The 22,976-nt window shown below is 39.7% G+C and overlaps 1 protein-coding gene across 1 annotated transcript; it reads left to right on the top strand.

Moving 5' to 3' along the window:
* Positions 1 to 6: 6 nt before the first annotated feature.
* LOC119724622 (cell wall protein IFF6-like) lies at positions 7 to 20,408 on the top strand. The gene is made up of 5 exons (XM_038195751.1): positions 7 to 117; positions 861 to 1,016; positions 2,441 to 4,055; positions 10,345 to 10,454; positions 19,105 to 20,408. Exons 1-5 carry the CDS (start codon positions 28 to 30, stop codon positions 19,162 to 19,164), a joined length of 2,031 nt encoding a protein of 676 aa, XP_038051679.1. The 5' UTR covers positions 7 to 27; the 3' UTR covers positions 19,165 to 20,408.
* The last annotated feature ends 2,568 nt before the right edge of the window (positions 20,409 to 22,976 follow it).

Here is a 22,976-nt window from a genome sequence, read left to right as displayed (position 1 = left end):
CAAGAGGCAGACTTGTACAAACTACAAATGGCGGCCAACACGAACGAGTTCGCAGATTTGTTGTCGGGAAATGGTGAGGAGAATATTTGGGACGAAGAAGTGATTTGCCGTCTGCAGGTAGGTTCCGTAGTTCGACCGGACAGGGAAGTATGAAAATGAAGATTTATTAGGAATACTTTATCGATTCAAATGGTAAATATTCATTCGAAATTAGTAAGAATAATAAATTGTCAAATTAATCCTATCATCTCGATGAAGATGAAAAATATTACAAAATTTGTTTGACTCTCCATCATGTCCATAGACTTTGTACACAACCGCTGAAGTGGCATCCGAATGATTTTACTTAAACATGAAACTGAAAGTAAAGGAATCTATTTAAAGAATTGTAAAAAAATAAGCAGCGCAGCAGCCGTTTCGAACCCGGATCCCCCGCACAGTAGTCGAACGTGTAACCAATTGAGCTGCCAAAAGTTCTGGTTGGACGGGTATTTATAAATGTGACATAGATTCGCAATGGTGATTTTGCAATACCGTAAAAATCGCGTTACGGCTGCCGTAACGACAGCCACTACGTTTTATAAATGTTTATTTTCAGGCCAGTCCAGTCAGTCAGCCATTTGCAGCAGTTTAATTAATTTTGCAATGGAATGTATACAGTCATTTTAATAAAATCAATTACTGGTACAATTGATGAGCATTTTGTTTGTTTTGCTGTCTAACATAAAAACTACAAATGTACATATATCTGCTAACATCCTCAATCAGTCTATTTTCAAAGAGTTATTGAATAACCAAAACAAAGCAATGAAGTTAAGATCAGTCTAAATTTTCTTGTTTTTACATGTTTTTACTTCCAGGCTTACATCAGAGCCTTTCTGATTCGCAAGAAGTTCCAAGAAGTGAGGAAGCTGTATGAAGAAATTGTCAGTGAAGTAGAAGGGGACATCTCCGGTAAACCCAGCAATGTGCGTTGGAGAACCGGCCTTCCATGCAAGCCCCGCTATTTTCAGAAAGTAAGCTGTGATGTTATCATGGTTAGGCCAAATATAGAGGCCAAATAGCGTCCTGCCTCACTCCTCCAAAATCCTCCTGGCGGTTTTGGAGGATTCTAGAGGATTGAGGATGAATGGTGATTGAATCAAATGAGGATTCTGGAGGATTGAGGATGAATGGTGATTGAAGCACATGAGGATTCTGGAGGATTGAGGATGAATGGTGATTGAAGCACAAGAGGATTTTGGAGGATTGAGGATGAATGCATTTTGAGGCAGGACTGTCTGATGATTTTGAAGGATTTGGCGTTGGTTATCCTTCATTTAAACACGAGTGCAAAGTTTTGGGATGAGGAGGATTTTGGAGGATTGAGGATGAATGCATTTTGAGGCAGGACTGTCTGACAATTTTGAAAAATTTAGGCGGAGTTGCAAAATTTTGGAGGATCTTGGATGATTGAGGATGGTTGTAAGCAACAAGGGCCTAGGGGGTTAGGGTTAAAAAAGGAAGCGGGAGGCCCCTCTTTTTTCCCCCTCCTAAATGGCCGCCAGACTGGGCTAATTTTCAAGATGGACACCATTTAAAAAAAAAATTGCCGCCATTGGACTCAGGAAATGACAACAGCTTTATGTGGGCTAGATGCAACAGACAAAAAGGCCAAAATGATGTCACTGTTTAAAATTTATCATTTTTTTCGGTTAAAATAAAAAAAGAGGAGGCGGCCTCCAAAAAAGGAAGCGGGCGGGTACGCTTAACATGTTTGTTTATTATTTGGCCTTATGAGCAAACGTTATACTGTGGTCTTACCAGGAATACCTAAGGGTACCGCTGCTCATTGGGGGGAAAAATTGAGATTTCCCCAATCGTGTCTTTGCTCGAAAAGTGATGCCCGCCTTGAAAATCTGTGTGCCAGATGGGATTTATTTAAAAAATATAGTCAGTTTAAATTTATTTTCCATGTGAGTACGACATGTACAGTCATTCCATGGAGGAACATCCTTTTTTTCCCTAGGATGGGGAGAATGATCAATTTTATTTTTTTAATACTAAATTTTTGGTTCAAAGTGTGACATTTTTCCTGTCCCTGTTACCTTTGAACTTTGTAATGTGCCATTTAAACGATATTTTATTTGTTGTTCTGGTAGGGAGTTTCTGTTCACAATTACTCTTAGACGATGACTGCATTAAGGAGTGCATCAGAATTATAAAATCTTAGAAAATAGATGAAACAGGGACGGGAAAAATGTGGACCCCGAATTTATTGAATGACCCTTGTCTATTTAACTTTCATTTTAGTTGACGGCTGTTTTTGGAAAGCATGTTCTATAATTACTGGGGAAAGAAATAACGGTAAAAGTTTACAACGAATATAACTGGTGTACATGTGACTTGTCCATACATGTGTTATAAAAAGGGTAGTTGAAACTTATTTTCTACTTTGCAGCCACAGAAGTCATCTGCAGTTGGTAAAGTTGGAACGCAGGATGCACGGACCCACCAAACTCAACATCCTCCATCCGATCAACAGCTAGTTCAAGATACTGATGAGGACATCAAAGGTCAAGCAACTTCCCTTGACCCAGGAGGTCGTGTCACGCAACGCCAGGTCAAAGGTCACAATGTCACAGATGGACCAAATTCCACATCTGACACGTCATCAAAAGCGTCCCTTGGTGACGAATGTAAAGTGAATGGCGCTTCGTTGAGGTCTGAAGAAGTTGTGAAAGATCAAAATGGAGCAACGCATCCAATCTCGTCAAGGAGCCTCCCATCTGCAAGTCATCAAGAAGAGGTCCTTCCCAATGACGATGGTGACCCTTCTTCAAGACCTAACAAAGATCCTAATCATCAAGTGCAGCCCCTTCAAACACGAGATGATGGCTCTCCTGGACTTGACACAGATTCGGATAACATTGTTAACCAAGCAGAGAGCCTTCCTAAAAAGGATGACGTAGAGTCCCCAAGACTTCCGAAAGACCCTGTAAGTCAAGACCAGGGTTCTGCCAACTCCGAAGAAGGAAATGGATCAAACGGTTTCCAGAACTCTTCAAAACAATCAGATTCTGTGTCTGAGAACAGCGGTAAAAACACACAGGTGGGGTCTCCAGCATCCAGCGTTGAATACACCCCTGATTTTGAATCGTACTCCAGTACAGCCACGTCGGGAGCCGCAAGTTTGAGTTCGAGCGCAGAGCTGGCACTGTCGAAGCAGGACGCGGGGAGTGTTGCTTCTCCAGAGTTTTGCATTGTTACGCCCCTTGATGATAGACCTGAAGAGAGCGACAGTGGTTTGCTACAAGGGACGCAGAACAGGGAGGCTGCGCTAGAAAGGATGGATGAAAGGGAGGTTGAAAAGAAAAACGGTGATCAGAAATCAGCCGAAGATTTTCCAGCATCTGAAAACGACCGGCCTGTTGTCTTATCGCGAAATCTACAAAATATGAACGGAAAAAATAAGAATTTTGCTGAAGACCTCGCTCCAGTCCAAAGCAACAGGACTGATAAAGTTTTACCGTCAAATCTGCAAAACATGGATAGAAAAAGTGAGGATTATGACGACAAGACAGTAACATCCCCTACAAATGAAGCTAAAACAGTTTCACACAACGGTGATGATCAAACAGCAAAAGTTTCACGGGATGAGGCTAGTAAGTCTGCTGAAGATTTTGAAAGTTCTGACGACCAAGAGAACTTTGAAGTTACATCTCAACAGTCACAGGATTTGAAATTGGACGGTAGAACGGACACTCCGGATGCAGCTTCCAAGACGTCAACAAACAAGGAGAACCAATTTAAAACTGGCTCAGCAGACAGAAACGCAGAAATGCAAACCCCATCTCATGTCTCCCGCATCGTTGATCACCAAAGAGACGGGATGGAATCAGGAATTGATGCAGGCAAAGATGAGAAAGAGACAGGAGGAGGTTTGATAACATCCAAGGGGGAGAATCCGGTGGCGGGCAGAGGCATCTTGCTTGGCCAAGAGAGAAGTGGAGAGCAGGATTTTTCGGGCGTGGCAGATATGACCTCCATCTGGAGCAATGAGGGCTCTTTAACAGGTAAGGGATGCGAGTCCATATTAAATTTCGTAAAACTTCTGTGAAACTATGTGATGCATTATTAAAAGCCATGTACAAATGTAGGATCATTTTGCTTTTCATGCATTTTGTTCGTTTCCAATAATAACACGTACGGCTCAAAATCCAAAAGATGAATGTTCAAAACGTAAACATGTTGAAGTTTCAGCTCAGTGGATTTTAGAAAACAGTGCAAAACTGTGCACAACCTTTTGGTCATGATACATGATTTCATCGATAGGCCAAAAAAAAAAGTCTCCGGTTTCTGGTATGGAGCTTGCCCCAAAAGTGGTGCGGCGACGCGGCTTTTTTTTTTTTTTTTTACCTGTTTTTTTTTGGGGGGGGGGGGGCTTCAAATGTCGGCTGATGACTGCAAATGGTGCCTGACTAAACTTAGTGCAAATATATGGGAGTCCAGAGAGGCCACATAAAGCTTATTCTCGATCATAACCCCATCTAAAAACACGTTAAAATTGTGCAGCAGCAGGATTCCAGTCAAACCAGTGAGTTTGGCGGTTTTGAGACATCATCTTGTATTGAAAAAAAAACTTTTTCATTTTGCCGACGCGCATGGCTGCGGCGACGCGCGCGCATACCAGAAACCGGAGACTTTTTTTTTGGGCCATAGGAGTCTTTTTTCTAAAATTCAGTCGTTGGAAACCACCTACATTTTTTTATTTCTTCTAAATCAGGCCAGACGGAATAATTTCACTGAGTGTTTAGTACCAGTACAATCTTTAATCCATGTAAGCTTTTTTGGTAATACCGGTAATTTGGTAGGTTTCTTTTGGGATAATTATGCAAATGATTGCATTGTAATGTATGTAGGTTTGCAAATATCCGTGATAAAACTGGACACGCTGGACAGCAAAAGGCTGTTCAAATGTTTGAAAAAAAGGGGAATTGTTAAATACTGGTACCCATATACAAGATTTTTTAAATGCTGCCCTCTGTAGGTCACTTTTCACAAAAATATTACAGATGATTATTTTTCAGCTTTTGTACTGAATGCTTACCAAATGCATTTTACATTTTAGAAGAATCGCTTAGTGTATTTTTATCTTCCAATAAGTTTAAGAAACTTTTGGGTGTGATAGTATTATGAAAAGTTTTGGAAATAGCTTTAAATTGGTGACTCATGGAAATAGTTTTTAGGTGATTTATGACCTTGTCTAGTTTATAATTAACCAAGTGAACTTTGTCAAACGAAAGCAAGTTTCCCGTTTGATATATCTAGACGCACTGTTGGCTAAGGTTTAAGCTGGCAAGATTGTATTTCATTCTGAAGTCGACTTCATGTTATATTACCGCCGGAAATCCAACTTTGATTAATGCTCTGCACAGGCTCCAACCCCTAAATAGAAACTTAAATTTCAGACGATGCAAAAACAGCAAAGTATGTTTCAAACATCTCACATTTCAAATGTCGTCAAACCCATAAAAAAATCGCCCAAAGCCGTACACAGGACACACATCGACCGATCGTGATATTCTGACAATAAACAACCAAAGTTGCCAAAAATTAATCAATCCCCTTTTACAAGCAAATAAAGAAATCCATCTTTTCAAGTCCGTCTGGGCGAAAAAAAAAAAAATTACAAGCAATTTAACCTTTTACCGTTTGAGCATCACCAGAATTTGACATTCAAAGAAAACGAAAGCGAAGAAATTGATAGCATATGTGAAGCGCGCACGATTTATCACCGCCCCGATGTGTATGTTTTGAAAAGTCGCGCGTGCATTGACTCCCGTGGCATATACCGTGCCACGTTTTTGACAGTCCGTCCGGGGGTGGGAACATTCCAAACGATCATCGCTCTGGCCGTGAAATGACATTTAAAAGAGGCTTTGGACTAGTACCAGATACCAGTTCCAACAGCCGGGGAGGAAAGTTGATTGTAGTAATCTTGCTTGTCAGTTTCATTTTAGCCGATTGTAATTTCTTGAAATCATTTGTCAAAAATAAAATAGTACAGTACATGTAACTCATGTAAGTTTGTGGGTTCACCATGGATTACTTCTCCTCTGTGAAGAAGTACATGTATGGTTCTGAAAAGAACTCGTGGTGAGAAGTGTTCTTGATGTTTCAGACAGTGTACTCTGTCCGTAATTCCCCCCCCCCCCCCCAATTTAACGTTGATAAAAAACCAGCTATTTTAAAACTGCTACCTCTGAAACAAAGTCGCTTGTAATATTTATTCTACACATAATTAATGTTTGTCGGTTGGTCATTGTGACATTTGTCTCTAGCTGTCTGTGTTCCGATTCATACTTTTTGTCTACATTTCTATTATTTTCATATGATGTTTTTTTCACCGGAAAAATGTTATGTATTGGGAACATGACTACAGGTTTGTGATATCTGAAAGTTAAATGGCATTAAAACTTTCCCGGAAAAAATACATGGATGGAAAGCTGGATAGTGTGGCAACAACCTCCAGCAAGTTTAAAGTCCGTAGAACCAATACTCATGGAGAAAATGCGACGTACACGCAACAACTTTCTGGCTGAGTTTTCATCGTGAGTGTAAATACCTGTACAGTGGGTTGTCAATGGGGCTTCAGGCCGCGCATACCCGGGGGGCTACATCTCAAATTTAGGGTATCTCGTCAGTAAAAAAAATTAAAATTTCATAACAAATTTGCAATTTGTATGCTTTGTTAAAAAACAAAACCTACTTTTTCCTAGTTTTTGTAGTCTGCATCCCTCTGAAAAAAAAGGGCTTTCAATTTGCCCACAAATGAACCCACTCTGCAAGGGCCCAATTATTCTCTGGCAGCCAATAATTTGTATTTTGTTAAGAAATAATTCAATTAGTAAATGTCCATGGATTTTCTTGTTCGATGTCCCATTCAAAATTAATAACTTTTCAATTGTTAAAAAATTAGCACAATTTTGAAATTCTTTTTAATTGTTTTTTTTTTTTTTTTTGGGGGGGGGGGGGTTTAAAACTCAAAGTAGCAAGGGCATGAAGGGGAGTGCATCTTTAAGGTCACCTCACCAGACCGGAACATCTCTTTCTTGGTACCTCAAAATGTGTTTACACGTCCACCACATGGCCCCTGGCAAACACACACAGACAGACACCCTAGCACCACACAGTCCCCAACCCATAGCCACGTCTCCCCACTCCCACCTGGACCATTCAAACTGACATGTTTATCAAAACATCTGCTCATCCAGAACTCCCCCCCCAAACCCTCCCCCCCCCCCCTTCTCCATTCCAAAAAGCTAGTACATTCCTGTGGTCTAAAGCATACAACAGAACCGTTTAAACATTCTGGCTTGGCAGTTCACACACGTACGCAAACGGCACACATCGCGACATTTAAGCTGGCCCGTCAAAGTCGCAGTCTGTCAACCTGCCCATAAATCATGCGTCCGGTTCCCCCTTCCTCCCCCCCCCCAACAGATACCGTGTGATAACCGTTTATCCCTTGGACTCGTGTGGACAATAAAAACCAACTCTCCATCACAGCTGGGGAAGATCCCAAAATGTATTTTGAGGAATTTAGAATCATATACAGCTGCTGTACAGCTGGCAGCTGAGTAAAATGTTTGACTTTTAGGTGTAACTCCCCAGGCAATAAACATGATCTGCTAGAAACTTTCCTTTAATGTGTAAATCATCCATATTGCAGGACATTTGAGTAGAACATTCTTTGTAGGGTACTTTCAACAGGGAGAAATTGCCTACGCCGGCCAAATCACGATTTGCATGCCCTCAAATTTCCTGCTGTGTTAGACCATCTTGTGGGCCATGAACTTGAGGGTTTGTTAAAAAAAGGAAAGGGTGGAATCCGGGAACAGGACTGCGAGCTTGTATTTCTGTGAAATTTGGATGAAATTGGGCCATAAAATTGCTCTATTTTGCAAGGGAGCATAATGCTTCATTTTTCAAAATGGCGATGGGCTTCAGGACTACTTTCAGGCATGTTATTGTTAGGGGTGCTCAACTTTGGATGGAAATTTCTCCCAAAAGTTAAATTGGTGAACCCTCCTGCTATTTAAACAGTCACAGACAGTCAAAATTTCTATCCACTTCCCTATACTTTCAACACAGGCTAGTCACCAGCAGTCAGATCATATGTCAAGCAAGCACTGTGACTAGTCAAACTCAGTCAACATGAACAGACAAAGCTGGCAAGTTGTGGGCACAGCTAGCTTTATCGATTACCCACAGTCAAAGCGAAGCTGTCTCAAGTTACATAAACAGTCACAGCCAGTCAATTCTGCTTTATAGACTGGGAATTCTTAACTGTCACCTGTTTGTCACTTGGCACAGAATGTACGTTGTATGTTTGCATAGGAGGGTTAACTCCCCAAAACTTAAACAGAAAGTGAAGATGATGAAATAAGATTCAATTTGATGTGCGTCTCAAACACCTTGTAGAGTTGTGAGTATTTTTCCTGTATTTTGGAAATGGGCGTATTTATCACTGGGGTCTATGGCAGGTTATCAACTGGTCTGTAAGGCCAAAAAAAAAAGTCTCCGGTTTCTGGTATGCGCGCGCGTCGCCGTAGCCATGCGCGTTGGCAAAATGAAAAAGGTTTTTTTTTTTCAATGAAAGATGATGTCTCAAAACCGCCAAACTCACTGGTTTGACTGGAATCCTGCTGCTGCACTATTTTAACGTGTTTTCAGATGGGGTTATGATCGAGAATAAGCTCTGGCCTCTCTGGCCTCCCATAATATTTGCACTAAGTTTAGTCGGGCACCATTTGCAGTCATCAGCCGACATTTGAAGCAAAAAAAACAGGTAAAAAAAAAAGAAGCTGCGTCGCCGCACCACTTTTTGGGCAAGCTCCATACCAGAAACCGGAGACTTTTTTTTGTTGGCCTAACCACTGCTAGTGCAGTGTTAGACTTGATTCAAGCTGTTCTTCATTACTTGATTTGCATGTGCACATGGGACCGTGGTATTTCCGTGAACTTTCTCCTGGGATGTGACCACTTGGAAAAACATTACAAGGATTGGTCGAAGGCTATTTAGAGGACAACTTGTGCATCTTCAACATCGCGGATGACATTCTCATGTTCCGGAGTTTGCCCTCCTGAGGATATCCGATCTTCCGAACATTGCTGCACTGTGACTCGATTCTATGGCCTGAGTTTGTGGCAGTTGCTAAATATATATTTATTTGGTTCAGTGGAAATTGGGTTGATTAAAAACTTGTCTAGTTCAGATTTAGCCTCACTAGTGTCAATATTCATGTACATGCATGTACATCTACAGCTTGAAATTGATTGTTCTAGTTCACTTTGTCATCACGGTTTTTGTGTCCAGTGTCCAATTCCACCCTTAGTATTGCCAGAATTCCCCATCAGTATTCCTTGCCCAAAGAGAGTACTTGTATCTACATCACCATTTTTCTAAAAGTAATTACCTTTAAATACTTAAAATTAATACAACATTTGCTGTTGTTGTAATTTTCAGAAATGGATGGATTTGGGGTTTGTATTTTATAGCAAATATTGTTACACTGACCTGTTTAAAGTTTTGTGTTCATAGAATTCTGGAAAAAAAAAAAGAAGAAGAAAAAATGCTGTTGTTGTAGTCTGGTTTCCTAACCCTACTTCACACGAAACAGCAATTTATAGGAGTCAGGGAATTGTCTGGTGCCCTGACCCTTCAGACGAAACAGAGCAATTGATAGGCATTGTCAGGTCAGGGAACCAGACTAGCTAGCTTGCATCCGTTCATGGATGTGTAATAGATTGCAAACAAAATGCGGACTAGCTAAATTTGGTAAATTGGGGGCAGTATTTGAAAAAAGTCACTTTTTTTCCAACGACGGTTGGCCGACCATCATTGGAAATTGACACAAAAATTCCACTTTTCCTGAAAATGACAGCACACCAGGTGCCATGATTTCACAGGATGCTTGAGACTGTTATTCGCTTACAATCAAGTAAGGCACACAAAAAAAACAGTAGTTATGCTTCAGGTTTCCCTTCCTACATGTACCCTATTCTGACAGCACCTACCCTATTTTTTTTTATTGGAAAAATGAGAACAAAACACCCAAAACCATCAATGTTTACCTTTTACCCTTGATTACATGCAGACACCTCCATACAATCTTAAAAAAAAAAAAAAATTGCAACCCAAAAAAAATCCCTACCTACCTACCCTATTTTCAAAAGCCATGTAATCGGAAGCAGAAGTATTTTTTTTTTGGCCTTAGGTATTTCGTAATAATTTGGTAGTTTTGTGTCTTGATGTTTGCAAATGTTGTATATTAAGCTTTACTGTTTTTTTTCTTTCAGAGATGCTCGAGTCTGATTATCCAACCGATCTGGAGGCGCTTCAGAAGCTACGTAACAGTGCCGCTCTTGAGCTACTGTGGGTACAGCAAGCTATCAGCAGCAGGAAAAATGTAAGTGAAAAACAGTGTCGTAGTCAACTCCATCACAAGTAAATCACAAGCCAATCACAGATCAATCTCAAGCCAATCACAAGTCAATCACAAGCCAATCACAAGTCAATCACAAGCCAATCACAAGTCAATCACAAGCCAATCACAAGCTAATCACAAGTCAATCACAAGCCAATCACAGATCAATCTCAAGCCAATCACAAGCCACCCAGTCCCCAGTGAAGTCCCAAGCTATCCAAATGGAAGGTCTGTGCATCGGACCCGTGTACCTTAGAGTACCCGACGGTTGATGTCAGGAACCGGTTCTACATGTAGATAGATCGGGTCCTCATAACCAACTTTACAAATTACGTAAATGTGATGCGATCAAGCTAAATGAGTCGTTTGTCGACCCTGGTCATCTTTTTTTGTTTACAGATTTGAAAAGAGCACAATCTCAGCATTGCTGCTGTGAAAACCACATGCTGGTACCATCTTTAGTTCAAAAATTATGGAAGTCGGAACACCAAGAGATGTGATGAAGTGATGTGATTAAGTGGCCCTATTTTGGCCAGAATCTCCAAATGAAAGTTCCCGACAAACGACTCATTTAGCTTGATCGCATTACAAACAAATAATCTTCTTAGGCCATGATAAATAAAGGTTTAGAATGTCATTTGCGGGGAATTTTCAAAATGAAAACCAGGCTACACGGGAAAATATAACATATTTCACATTTATGACGCACGTGAGAGTTGCAGTTTACACCGTAAAGCTATAAAGCTCACTATGTACACACTTGTATCTTGCTGCATTGACACACCGATGTTCATAGTGTGGACCTTTATGAACAATCTGAACAGCATTGCCATGATTTGAATTTTGCGGTTGGGTTTCTTCAAGGGGTACCCGGATATCCGTGTTTTTTTTTTCAATCAGGTACCCAGTTCCCGTTCTACCCATACATTTTTTGCACACCCCTAAGACAATTATCATCATCATCATCATCATCATCATCATCATCATCATCAGGGCCCAATTTCATAGAGCTGCTTAAGCACAAAATTTGCTTTTAAGCACGAAAAAACATTGCTTAGTAAAATTGGGTTACCGGCCAAAACTCCATGCGATGTACATTGCTTGTGACTGGTATTTAGCGGTTGTTTACTTAGCATAACAATCGCATGGAGTTTTGGCCGGTAACCTGATTTTATTAAGCAAGACGTTTTTGTGCTTAAGCAAATTTTGTGCTTAAGCAGCTCTGTGAAATTGGCCCAAGGCTGTGGTCATCCATTGTTGGATGCAGCCTTCCTCAAGCAGTTTCTATTCTCTTCTGTTTGTCATTCTGCTCCATGTTGCCGTGTTCATGTATGTGGTGATTTCATTTCTCCATCTCCTTTGTCTACCTCTTCTTCTTCTGCCTGTCCTTGGTTGCCATTCTGTGAGTCTCTTGGTCCATCTGTTGTCTTGTCTTCTTGCTAAGTGCCCTGCCCATCTCCATTTCATTTCCTTGATCTTCTCTATGACATCTTTGCGGACAATGGCACCCCGAAAATAAGTCTTTTGAAATCTCAAACGAGAACAGTAGTGAAGTATAGTTTTACATTAACGGTACCCTATAGGAAACCGAATGTACAGATGTGTGGATTGACTTATAATGTCAAGTTCTGATGAACTTGTGATGGAGTCGACTGCAACACTGGTTCAAAGTGTGAATGCTTGGTCTCAAATTGGTTTGGGATTCGTCTATAATTGGTTTCAGTGACTCCTTTTAACCCAATCCCTGCTGGGAATGTTTTTTTCAGCAGCCCTAGAGCATTGTTTTAGTCAGGTTTTTTTTTTATATGATTCAGAGACCACCAACACTGTGTGTGTTTGTTCTTGGCAGTGAAGGATTTATTCGCAAGATCTGTGAGGCCCTGTAGGTCAAGAATGATCGGACCACATGTATGTACCGGTACACGTGTGGTCCGCGCCAGTAGTGGCTGCCACACATCTGTATACACCAAGTTGTTATTGTGTCAAATACAAATCCATTTCAAGTCGATCACAAGTCAAATCACAAGTCAATCGCAAGTCAGTCACAGGCCTATCACAAGTCAATCACAAGCCAATCACAGGTCAATTACAAGTCCATCACAAGTCGGTCACAAGTCAATCACAAGTCTGTCACAAGTCAGTCACAATTCAGTCACAAGTTAATCACAAATCAATCGCAGATCAATCATAAGTCAATCACAAGTCAACCACAAGTCAATCACAAGTCAATCACAAGTCAATCACAGGTCAAACACTAGTCAATCACAGGTCAAACACTAGTCAATATCACAAGTTAAATCACAAGTTATTCACAAGTCAATCACAAATCAATCACAGGTCAGTCACAGGTCAGTCACAAGTCTATAGCAAGTCAAATCACAAGTCAAATCACAAGTCAATCACAAGTCTATCACAAGTCCGTCGCATGTCAATCACAAGCCAATCACAAGTCTCTCACAAGTCAAAGCACAAGTTAAAGCACAAGTCAATTACAAGTCAATCACTAGTCAATCACAAATCAATCACAAGTCAATCACAAGTAAATTCACAAGACAATCCTAAGTATTATCACAAGTAAATCACAAGTCAAATCACCAAGTCAAATCACAAGCCAATCACAAGTCAATCACAAGTCTCTCACAAATCAATCACAAGTCAATCACAAGTAAATTCACAAGACAATCCTAAGTATTATCACAAGAAAATCACAAGTCAAATCACCAAGTCAAATCACAAGTCAAATCACCAAGTCAAATGTTAATACAATCACAAATCAATCGCCAGTCAATCACAAGATTCCAAACTTACAAAAACAAGACATGGCAAGCATAGTTAGTAAAGCTGGTTCCAGAGTGCACAGAATTTCTCTTCGATTGATTCAGAATGGCTATTCACTGGAAGTCTTTTTCATGCATCTGGTCCACACAATGGGCCGGATTTAACCCATTCACTGGCATTATGGGGTAATCCTATACAATAGCACTGCCCGGCTCAGAATTGTCAGTCAGGCAGTGAGGTGCATGTACAAAGAAGGCTATGGGTCGGTGTCATATGAAAATCGGACTTGTATGAAAATCGGACTCTTTTTCCCTTTTATTGGTTAAACCCTCTCATGTGACCGGTCCCTCTCCTAATTATCTATGCATGAGCATGCGCAATACCACCAATGAGTCCGTATTTCATAAAACCTAAATTTATGCTGAACCGGCCCTCTCTGGGACCTGACCAGCAAAATAAAGAAATCTGTAAGTTTCTTCTAATGTGCACTTAATTTACTTCTCGCACAGCTGGCGGTGCAATTTTCAACCTGATCGCACACGCGATACGTCGCGCGAGAGCCTAAGCCGTAGAATTCTCAAATTGTGCGGACCGTGTCGCCGGTGATGGATCAACACAGTTTTGTAGTACTGTTTAATAAAATCTGTCCGTTTCTATCTTGTCACGAGACGCATTCATGTACGTGTAACTGACAGTGCATGTATGGCACATAATTTTTGTCTCTTATGCAGCTGTGTTTCAAATTCTGATGAACTGTAGAAAGTTCATTTTGGAGAATTAAATCTGTTTTTTTTTTTAGAAGTTAAGTTTTGCTTTTGTTGTTGAAGAGTTAACAATGTTGTTTTCCTGTTAATAATCGTGTTTGTTTTTATGCGGGGGAATTTTCATTTTTAAAGTTTTTTTGGAGGGCATGATCCTAAATATGTTAATAAACAATGTATCTGCAAAAGTTTCAGACATTCTTTGGACAATTTGTGTGGTGTATCAGCTGAAGAAATGTGTAACCCTTTTTTTTATGTGCAGTTTGTTTCTGTGTTCAACTTTTTTGAAATGAGAATAGGTTTGCAACGGAGAGTGCTTTTTCAAACATTAAACAGCACTTTTGCAGGGCAAGTTCTACAGTATGTCCCCAAAATGTGTCCGTCTGACTATTTTTTGAATACATGTAACTACATTACCATGAAGTCAATTTTGAAAATGTGTGATGGTGCAGATATGTACATGTACTCCTTATCCTTGGCCTAAACCCCTATGAGTTTCATTTAATTTCAGTCACGCATCACTGCACAATTGATCACAGCAACATTTGTTGACACTGTGACCAAGTTCCATGCCTTAATCAAGTTCAAAGCTGTGTTATACTGTCTAAAATCCTGCATGTTGTGGAAAAAAAGTCTGATGTGGTTTGGGATTGGAATCATTTGCCCTTGAGCATTAAACCGAGGTCTTGCCGTGATGACTGATAGCCAGGCAAATGATTCCAATCCCAACCGCAGCCATAGTTACTTAAAAAAAAAAGTAAGATGGACATTTTTGGGGGGACATACTGTATTTTTATAAAGATGCGTGCCCTGTGCTCTTCAAAAAATATACTTTTTTTATCCGAACGATTTTTAAATTTGTATGTTTTGTTGTAACAAATAAAAACTCTGGAAAAGGGGCTTTCATTTTTCACACAAATGAACCCACCCTGTGATAGCCGATTTATTGTGGGGCAGCAAATAATTCGAATTGTGTGAAGAAATTAATTTAATAAGTAAACAAAAGTAGATTGTTTTCGTTCGATTTCTAATTGAAAAGTAAATTATATTGCTTGGAAAACAGCAATTAAAAAAACCCAAATCTATTTACAGCTTGAAACTCAAAATACCACAGGAATGCATCTTTAACCCCAACTCCCTAGCGTATTTTACTAGGAACTGGACCAAGTCCATCAAAATCCATCAATCACTGTGTGTCCAATACAAAACTGTACATGACGTAATGGAATCCACCACTGACGCACTGGTTGACATTCATGGACTTGCTACACATGGCTTGTATCACAATAGCATTACAGAAAGCTAGGCAAAATCAATCGGATACCCCTAGCACTGCTTCAGGCCATTAGGCCCAAGTCCATCACACTCCATCAATATTTAGTCACTCCACTCCATCTGGACCAAGTCCCCCAAAATCCACCCAAAGGGGGATGGATTTTGATGGAGTTGGGGTGGTTAGGATTAAAAAAAAAAAAAAAATCTTTTCAACCAGCTTCGCAGAAGAGTCCGTTTTCGAAAAAAACACATCACACTTTCTTTGTTGATATTTTTTTCTGGGTTCACAAGGAAATGAGGCTCAGTCTTCTGTGACCCTTTGTGAGAGAAATAGAGGCAGGGGTGGAACTGATATACTGCTCACTTCTCTGAGGAAATCCCTTGTTGTCACTGTTTATCTACATCTTTTTTCACTTGTCTGGTCATGTCTGACATGTGTGTTTAGGCCGTCCAGCAATCCTGTAAATCTTGTGGGAGAGCACTGGAATTTGTTCTCTGGCTCGGTGCCTGTCTCTAATTGACATCATCTCTCAAATGGCTTGCAGATTTTTTTCTCTGGGTCATAGAAAATCTTGGAAAGCCTCAAACTTGAGGTCATCTCGGGAAATAGAAGGCTTAGTCACTGAATTGAGCAAACATCTAGGGTGACCGTAAGGAAATGGCGAAATTCTGATAGATGCACTTCACAAATCTGCTAAATCGCCTATTATTACAAAAGTAGGATGTGATTTCATGGAGAAACCTCAATTTTACAGCAATTTTAGCGCCAAATGTTGCCAGAATGTTGGATATTTTGCTGTCGTGAATTTCTTTTTCTTTGGTGATTCATTGTGTCAGTACATGGCAGTAAGCCAATGAGCAAACTTTTCTCAGAAATGTTTTCAATGAGCAATTTGTTTTTGGTTCAAACTTTGAACTGAAAACCCTTAAACAAAACAGTGTCTTCCCGAAATGACATCACAGCAACAGCGCCCTTTGTTGTCCGGAAAAGCATGGAACTTTTTTAATGTTTCAAGAAGTGCACTTTTCAATAAAATTAACCAAAAAGCAATGTCAAATAGATTTCATACATTTATAGAGGAGTAGACAGTTGCACAAAATGTGTTCCCAAGAAAAAAATCATCTTAGGCCAAAAAAAAAAGTCTCCGGTTTCTGGTATGCGCGCGCGTCGCCGTAGCCATGCGCGTGGGCAAAATGAAAAAGTTTTTTTTTCAATACAAAATGATGTCTCAAAACCACCAAACTCACTGGTTTGACTGGAATCCTGCTGCTGCACAATTTTAACGTGTTTTTAGATGGGGTTATGATCGAGAATAAGCTTTATGTGGCCTCTCTGGACTCCCATATATTTGCACTAAGTTTAGTCGGGCACCATTTGCAGTCATCAGCCGACATTTGATGCCAAAAAAAAAAAAAACCGGTAAAAAAAAAAAAAAAAGTCGCGTCGCCGCACCACTTTTGGGGCAAGCTCCATACCAGAAACCGGAGACTTTTTTTTTTGGCCTTAGGGACCAATTTAATCATGGCTGGTCTGCACCTCCCCAAAGCCTGCAGAATCCATTAAAATACACACCGGAAGGACACTTGCATGATCTGGAAGGACGACATCAGTTCATTAATACATTTTCTTACAACCATGTACGTCTATCACATGTCTTTTGCTTGAGCTAGTGCAACAATATGAAATATTCTGCATACATACTGTACAGAGTGTGCCCAAAAAATGTGCAACATTCAGAAAACAAATACATTGTAAGTAAAACTGTTTAATGTTTTTTTTTTTTCAATTAAATTATATATTACGTTAAAGCCTGACTTGTTCTTAATCCACTCATTTTTACCCCATTTCATTTGGGTCCCTAGATCCAGAAATACAATCAATTATTAAAGTGAAAGGGTGTAAATGTTACCAGGCCACTCTCACAGGACATGCTGAATCTGGGTTAAGCATGTCTGGATCTAGGGACCCAAATGGAATGGGGTAAAAGGAGTGGATTGCGAAATAGTCAGGCTTTAATATACTATATAATTTCATGGGAAAAAAATATTAAACAGTTTTAATTGTTTTTTCTCTGAATGTTGCACTTTTGGGCACACGCATGTTTGTTTTACATACCTAGGGTGGACTTCCTTTGTTTTCGTGTAGTTAAGAAAAACCAGTGAAAAATCTTTCAACCCAATTTTTTTTCTGTGATTCCCTTTAGTGTTCCTCTTCATGTTGCCACAAATAATCCTAACACAAAAATGCCTCTAAACCTGTTTTCCAGAGAGGGGAAAGCCTTGTGTGGACGTGGGCAAGTCCACACAACGTCGCTGCTACCTGGTTTATGTTGACGTCTTTTGTTTGGAAGTCCACACAGTGAATGTAATGCTTGTCCACTCTGTACTTCCCATCCAAATCCATCAATTTGCAGTCAACACATTCCAATTAGAAAGTGGCAATTATCATCTGAACATGTATACCAACCCCGCCCACACCTTTTAATAAAAAGATAAAATTATGATAAAAAAATAAGGCGTGACTACCGCAACCTTGGCACACTTTTCCTCAGTCCAGGGACCAAATCAAGACCTCTCTCCACTGGAATTTGCATTTCTTGGTTCGGTGGACCGCGTCATTACTTTAACTGTCCCAGCATACTCCTGGCTCAGACACTGAGCCCCCTTTCCATGCCTTCATTGCGCTTTTTTTTTGTGGCGGGAGAGGGTTAAGACGCGGCGGTAATGTCATCAGTCGCAAATTGACTCGCGATCCTCTTGGGGGTTTCACTGGGATGGCATTTTATTTGATGTGACAAATGTTCATAATGTACAGCGTCGGGTTGTTCGCCAATGTTCATTATAAAGTCCACGGCAATAAAGAAATGTGTTAAAATCACTATTTAATCAATATAACGTGGTTAACTTTAGACCTTACTTTGCCAACCACAGACACTTTAATTTGCTAGCCACGGATTAGCAAACTATGGAAGGTCATTTTTCAAAAATTAATGTTTCCAAATGTATCATTGGCTTGTAGAAAATACAAAGTTACCAACAAACGCTTCCAAAGACTTAAGACTAATGTCTCTTTCTTACACAATGAGAGTGTTAATATTCATTTTTTTTTCAAAACATGTTGTCTACCACGGCTAAAAATATAAAGTGGCGCTCAATATTTAAAAACGCAAGAACGGTCGATACAGTGTGTCTAAAAAATTGTACCGGTAGCATCATTTCTTTTTTTCTGAGGAAACTAAATCATTGTGTGTTTTTTTTGGTAAACAATTCACCATGACTAGTACATGTAAAAGTATCTTGGCTTTGCCTAGGTCCCTTAATCCTACAAAACCCAACAAAATCCCATGGTGGTTTTCTTTTGAATCCTAAATCCTTCAGCTACCTGATTCTTCCAAAATCTATCACTTTGGAAGAACCCAATGGCACACTCTTTGTACTTCACGTTACAGAGGCCTCAAGTCCTGTTTAGGTACATGTACTTATTAAAGTATATGGGCTTTGCTTAATCCTACAAAATCCTCCGAAAATCTTACCAAGTCCTATGAAATCCTACCAAATCCAACAATATCCTACAGAAATCCTACCAATTCCCATAAAATCATACAAAATCCTACTAAAAATCCGATAATAATCCTACAAAATCTGACACAAATGCTACAAAAATCTTACTAAAATACTACAAAATCCCACAAGAATCCTGCAAAATTCTACAAATTCATGCAGCTGGTGGTTTTTGAAGGGAAACGCATAAATGGATGAAAATTGGAAGATTTAATAAATGTTCCTTCTCTTTTTCTTTGTTTTGTCTTTTCTTGTAGTACTTGAGACTGAAGAGTCACATGGAACCAACTGGACAGCAGAAAGTTGTGCCGTCTTGATGTTTCCAAGAAGCAATGGTAAAGACACAAAGTTGTATTCTGTCATTTCTGTGATATTATTTTGATAAACTTGTACGCTGTATGCAGGTTAAGCTCTCTTTATTACGCTATTCCTCAGGCCATGATACCATATTTTCTGCAGCAGCTCGAGATCAGCGCAATCTGGTCTTAACCTGTACAGGTACCCATTTTTATACTCCTGGGTGGAGAGAGGCAATTGTAGTAAAGTGTCTTGCCCAAGAACACAAGCACCATCACTGTTTGAACCCACTTACCACGGCACATGAGTCGCACACCGTGCACGACCATTTGACCACGGCACTCCGGTCACATTAATTAGGCCTAACTGGATTTAGCAGCGGTGTTTATTCCCCTAGGAATTTAATCAGGCCAGCTTGGGTTGTGCGTGTGAATGGCATTGTGGCAAATCTGAAAGATTTAAGATTTTTTACTCTGTTGTTTACATCTTGACGTCATACAAATGCGTCAGATTCTGTCCATTTGAATCTCAAGGATCGCGAGGATATGCCTTTGTGAGGACCTGTTTTATCCCAGTTAAGGCCCAAATCCGACTTCACTTGCTTTCATTACGTGCATGCAAAGCTCGCATAATTACCGGATAACCATGTTGACACAAACAAAATCAAACATTACAATTCACAAACCTAGTCAATTTAAAGACAACTGTCAATTGTGTTTTATTTATTTACAAACAGACGTTATGAAAATGTCCTCTCCCGTCATGTAAGAAAATCTTGTAAGAAATAATGTAAGAAAAACTTGTGTCGTCCAAACGAAGCCTAAATCAAGACCCTACGTGCGCTCATTTATTAAGTGCCTGCCCTCCGACCTTGCTTAATTATACAAATCAGCCAAAAAAATGTAAAAGTCCCCTTTTTTAGAAGTGACTGTAAAAACTGTGAACTTAAGATATACAATGAAAGCGTCCAATAACAAACTTAAAACTTGGTGTTTTTTTTCTCAAAAAAGTTACAATTTATCTTGGGAATTTAAGCTTCCTTTTGTTCTTGTTAATTTTAATTTATGTTTATTTATTTATGTTTGTTAGTTTTTACTTTATATTTACAATATTTATATTGTTTACATTTCGACTTTATGTTGTTTAATTTATTTTTGTTTTGATTCGCCCAATGGGAATTCTTTAATTTATTTCTTAATTCAAATCGAAATTTATGTTTATTTTGCATATAAACTGGAATTCAAATCTCCGATTGACATTTAAACCTTGTTTGTGTTCTGGTCTTCATTAATTTTCATATTTTTCCCCAGTGTTTATTTAGTTTAAGGCTTTTTGACTTTTCTTTTTGATGTGCCTTCAGAACGTGATCTTTCCAGTTTCTGTATAGGGCGCCGTTTTTAACGTCCGGTGTCGACACAAACACAATTGACTCAATGAAAGCTCTTCAATTTTTGATATATTTTCTTTACATTAACAAATCATCCTCTCCCACAGTATAATGTAAGAAAAACATCCTTTAGTTTTTTCTCCTCAAACTTAATTGCTTTAAGCCTGAGCCGAAAATTGCCAAATTCCCAAAATGGAAAGCACGCTTGTGACTGTATACGAGAAACATTGATGTTATTCCTATCCCCTTCAACGTAAATACTCGACCAACGTTGTTTGGGTTGGGACTCGGCGGCGCGCGTAAAAACGTCGGCATCAAAAGCCAAGTTCCACACGTGGCCTTTGTTTTTCTTGAGTATAGATAAAACATTCCGGCTAAAATGAATCATTCTTGACATATAAAACCTGGTCCAAAAGATGGAAGCAGATTTCAATTTACTTAATAGTCTTGCCGACAAGGGTGTTTGGGGGAAAATGTTATTCCCTGGGGACGACATTTACGTGCTAAATAGGGAATGTTTCGTGTAAACCGTTAACCATTGTGTTTAGCACTTGGTGATGTGTGTATGTACATTTTTTACCAAGCTTACGGAAATGACACGTATATTTGTTAAACATCTTGTCAGTGTGAAGATGACGTCGAGCAGCTTTGCATACTTGAAGTGTCAACTGAACTTGAAGTTCATAGCGCATGGAAAAAAGACTAGATAAGCCTATAGAGCTGGTCCCAGAGCACACAACATTCTGTTCAATTGATTCTGTTCACTGGAAGTCTTCATGCATGTTGTCTACACAGTGGCCGGGATGTAGCCCATTCCCTGGCGTTACGGGGTGATCTATACGATAGCACTGCCAGGAGTCTAAGTAACAAGTGACAGTCAGTCAGCCTCAGCCAGATATGTACAAAGAGGATACCAGGCTGGCCCTCTAGGACCAGCAGAAACTAATTCAACAAGGCAAAAGTTACATCCACATACACACACTTTACTTTTGTTTTACTATACTCCCGAGGACAATGCTTTGTGTTTCCCTTTGTCCCTGTAATATAACACTCTCCTATTCTCCGAGTCAACAATTATTGGGCTACGGCAAAGATAAAAGAGCAGGAAGAACTAATTCATTAAAAGTAAACCTGTATCCATTTGTGTCTAATTTTATTAACTGTGTAGGGTTAAATTATTGGATCTGTTTATTAAAAAAAAATGACAAGATTGCCTCAGGATACACGTTTTACATGTACGCACATTGTTGTTTATGAGACACTCTATACAAGAAAAACGAGCGGGCTAGTCAAAATGTCCGCGGGCTAGTTAAGAGTCTGTTTCAGTAGCCCGGCTGGCTAGTGAAACAGAACATTAAGTCGAACCCTGCAAAAAGTAGCTTGATAATGTTTGGAAGCAAGAAAAACTGCCGGTAATTAATTTTGGATATTGCAGAACAATATGAATTCAATCATTACCTCATTTACTCGTATCACATGTAATTAAAATGTGTGTTGTGAATTGATTCTGGTTTTGGCCTATTTTGTGTGAAATAAATACCGAGAATGCTTTCATACATGTTTGCGCCAAAAATCGAAAGCTGCAGTATCAGATTTTTTACGGTAAGTTTACCACGGCTTTAATACGCAGGTACATTTTATCATGAACTTGTCGACACTGCACTTTTTCAATCCCAAATTCCCGTATGCAAATAGATATGATTGATTTCTGGCCACTGCACGAATAAAAAGAAGATTTCATATAACCAAATGCGTATTCCCCAAACCATCTGAACCAATTTACCAAAGTAGCGAACAGCAGGACAAGAAAAAAATGATTTGCGCGGATTCCGATGAATTTCAAATCGCCCGTACCGGAGCGGGGCAGTCTTTTAATGGCGAGTGGGAGTCAAGCGCGAGATCCCCGGCACGGAAGCGACCGTCTTCTTCCCCGCCACTGATCGATCGCTCTTTTCAACCGTGTAAAAAAGGTGAGAGAGGCGCAGGTACAAAAAAAAATGAATATTTAGAAAGCAAATATCAGAGTTAGAGCGGCAAAGGCGGAATGACGTGTGACGGACTTAATCATTTCTGTATGACGGCTCCCAAATGTGTGGCGATAATAAAGCAAAATACCTGTATGCAACAAACATGCACGGTCTTCGAGAAAGATATCCGAAGAACACAAAGGCGCGAGTGATTGTTTTGACAACTCGGTGTCCGAGTTTGAAGTGACCGCGTGGTACATTCATGTGTAAATAGTGTGCTGAAAGGTGTGGACAGTGTTTTTTCAGCTTTGGTACGTATACAAGAAGTCACCTCTCCACGCAATCTGTGTAAAAATACCAGTACCTTCATGAATATTTATAATCAAAATTACCTTCGGCTCGGGTAATTATCAGCATCCAGACTTTAACCGGTTTTAAACATACATGTATAATGTTTGATACCGGCCAAGCAAATATT

The sequence above is a fragment of the Patiria miniata genome, unplaced genomic scaffold (genome assembly GCF_015706575.1).
Source record: "Patiria miniata isolate m_02_andy unplaced genomic scaffold, ASM1570657v1 HiC_scaffold_18, whole genome shotgun sequence".
NCBI lineage: Eukaryota > Metazoa > Echinodermata > Asteroidea > Valvatida > Asterinidae > Patiria > Patiria miniata.
Note: the sequence above shows the minus strand (reverse complement) of the source record. Positions and strands in the feature narration are given on the sequence as shown.

Coding starts and splice junctions, on each gene's coding strand:
- LOC119724622 (XM_038195751.1), top strand. CDS start 28: ATGGCGGCCAACACGAACGAGTTCGCAGATTTGTTGTCGGGAAATGGT. Junction 1,017..2,440: donor AGCCCCGCTATTTTCAGAAA/GTAAGCTGTGAT, acceptor TCTACTTTGCAG/CCACAGAAGTCATCTGCAGT. Junction 4,056..10,344: donor CAATGAGGGCTCTTTAACAG/GTAAGGGATGCG, acceptor TTTTTCTTTCAG/AGATGCTCGAGTCTGATTAT.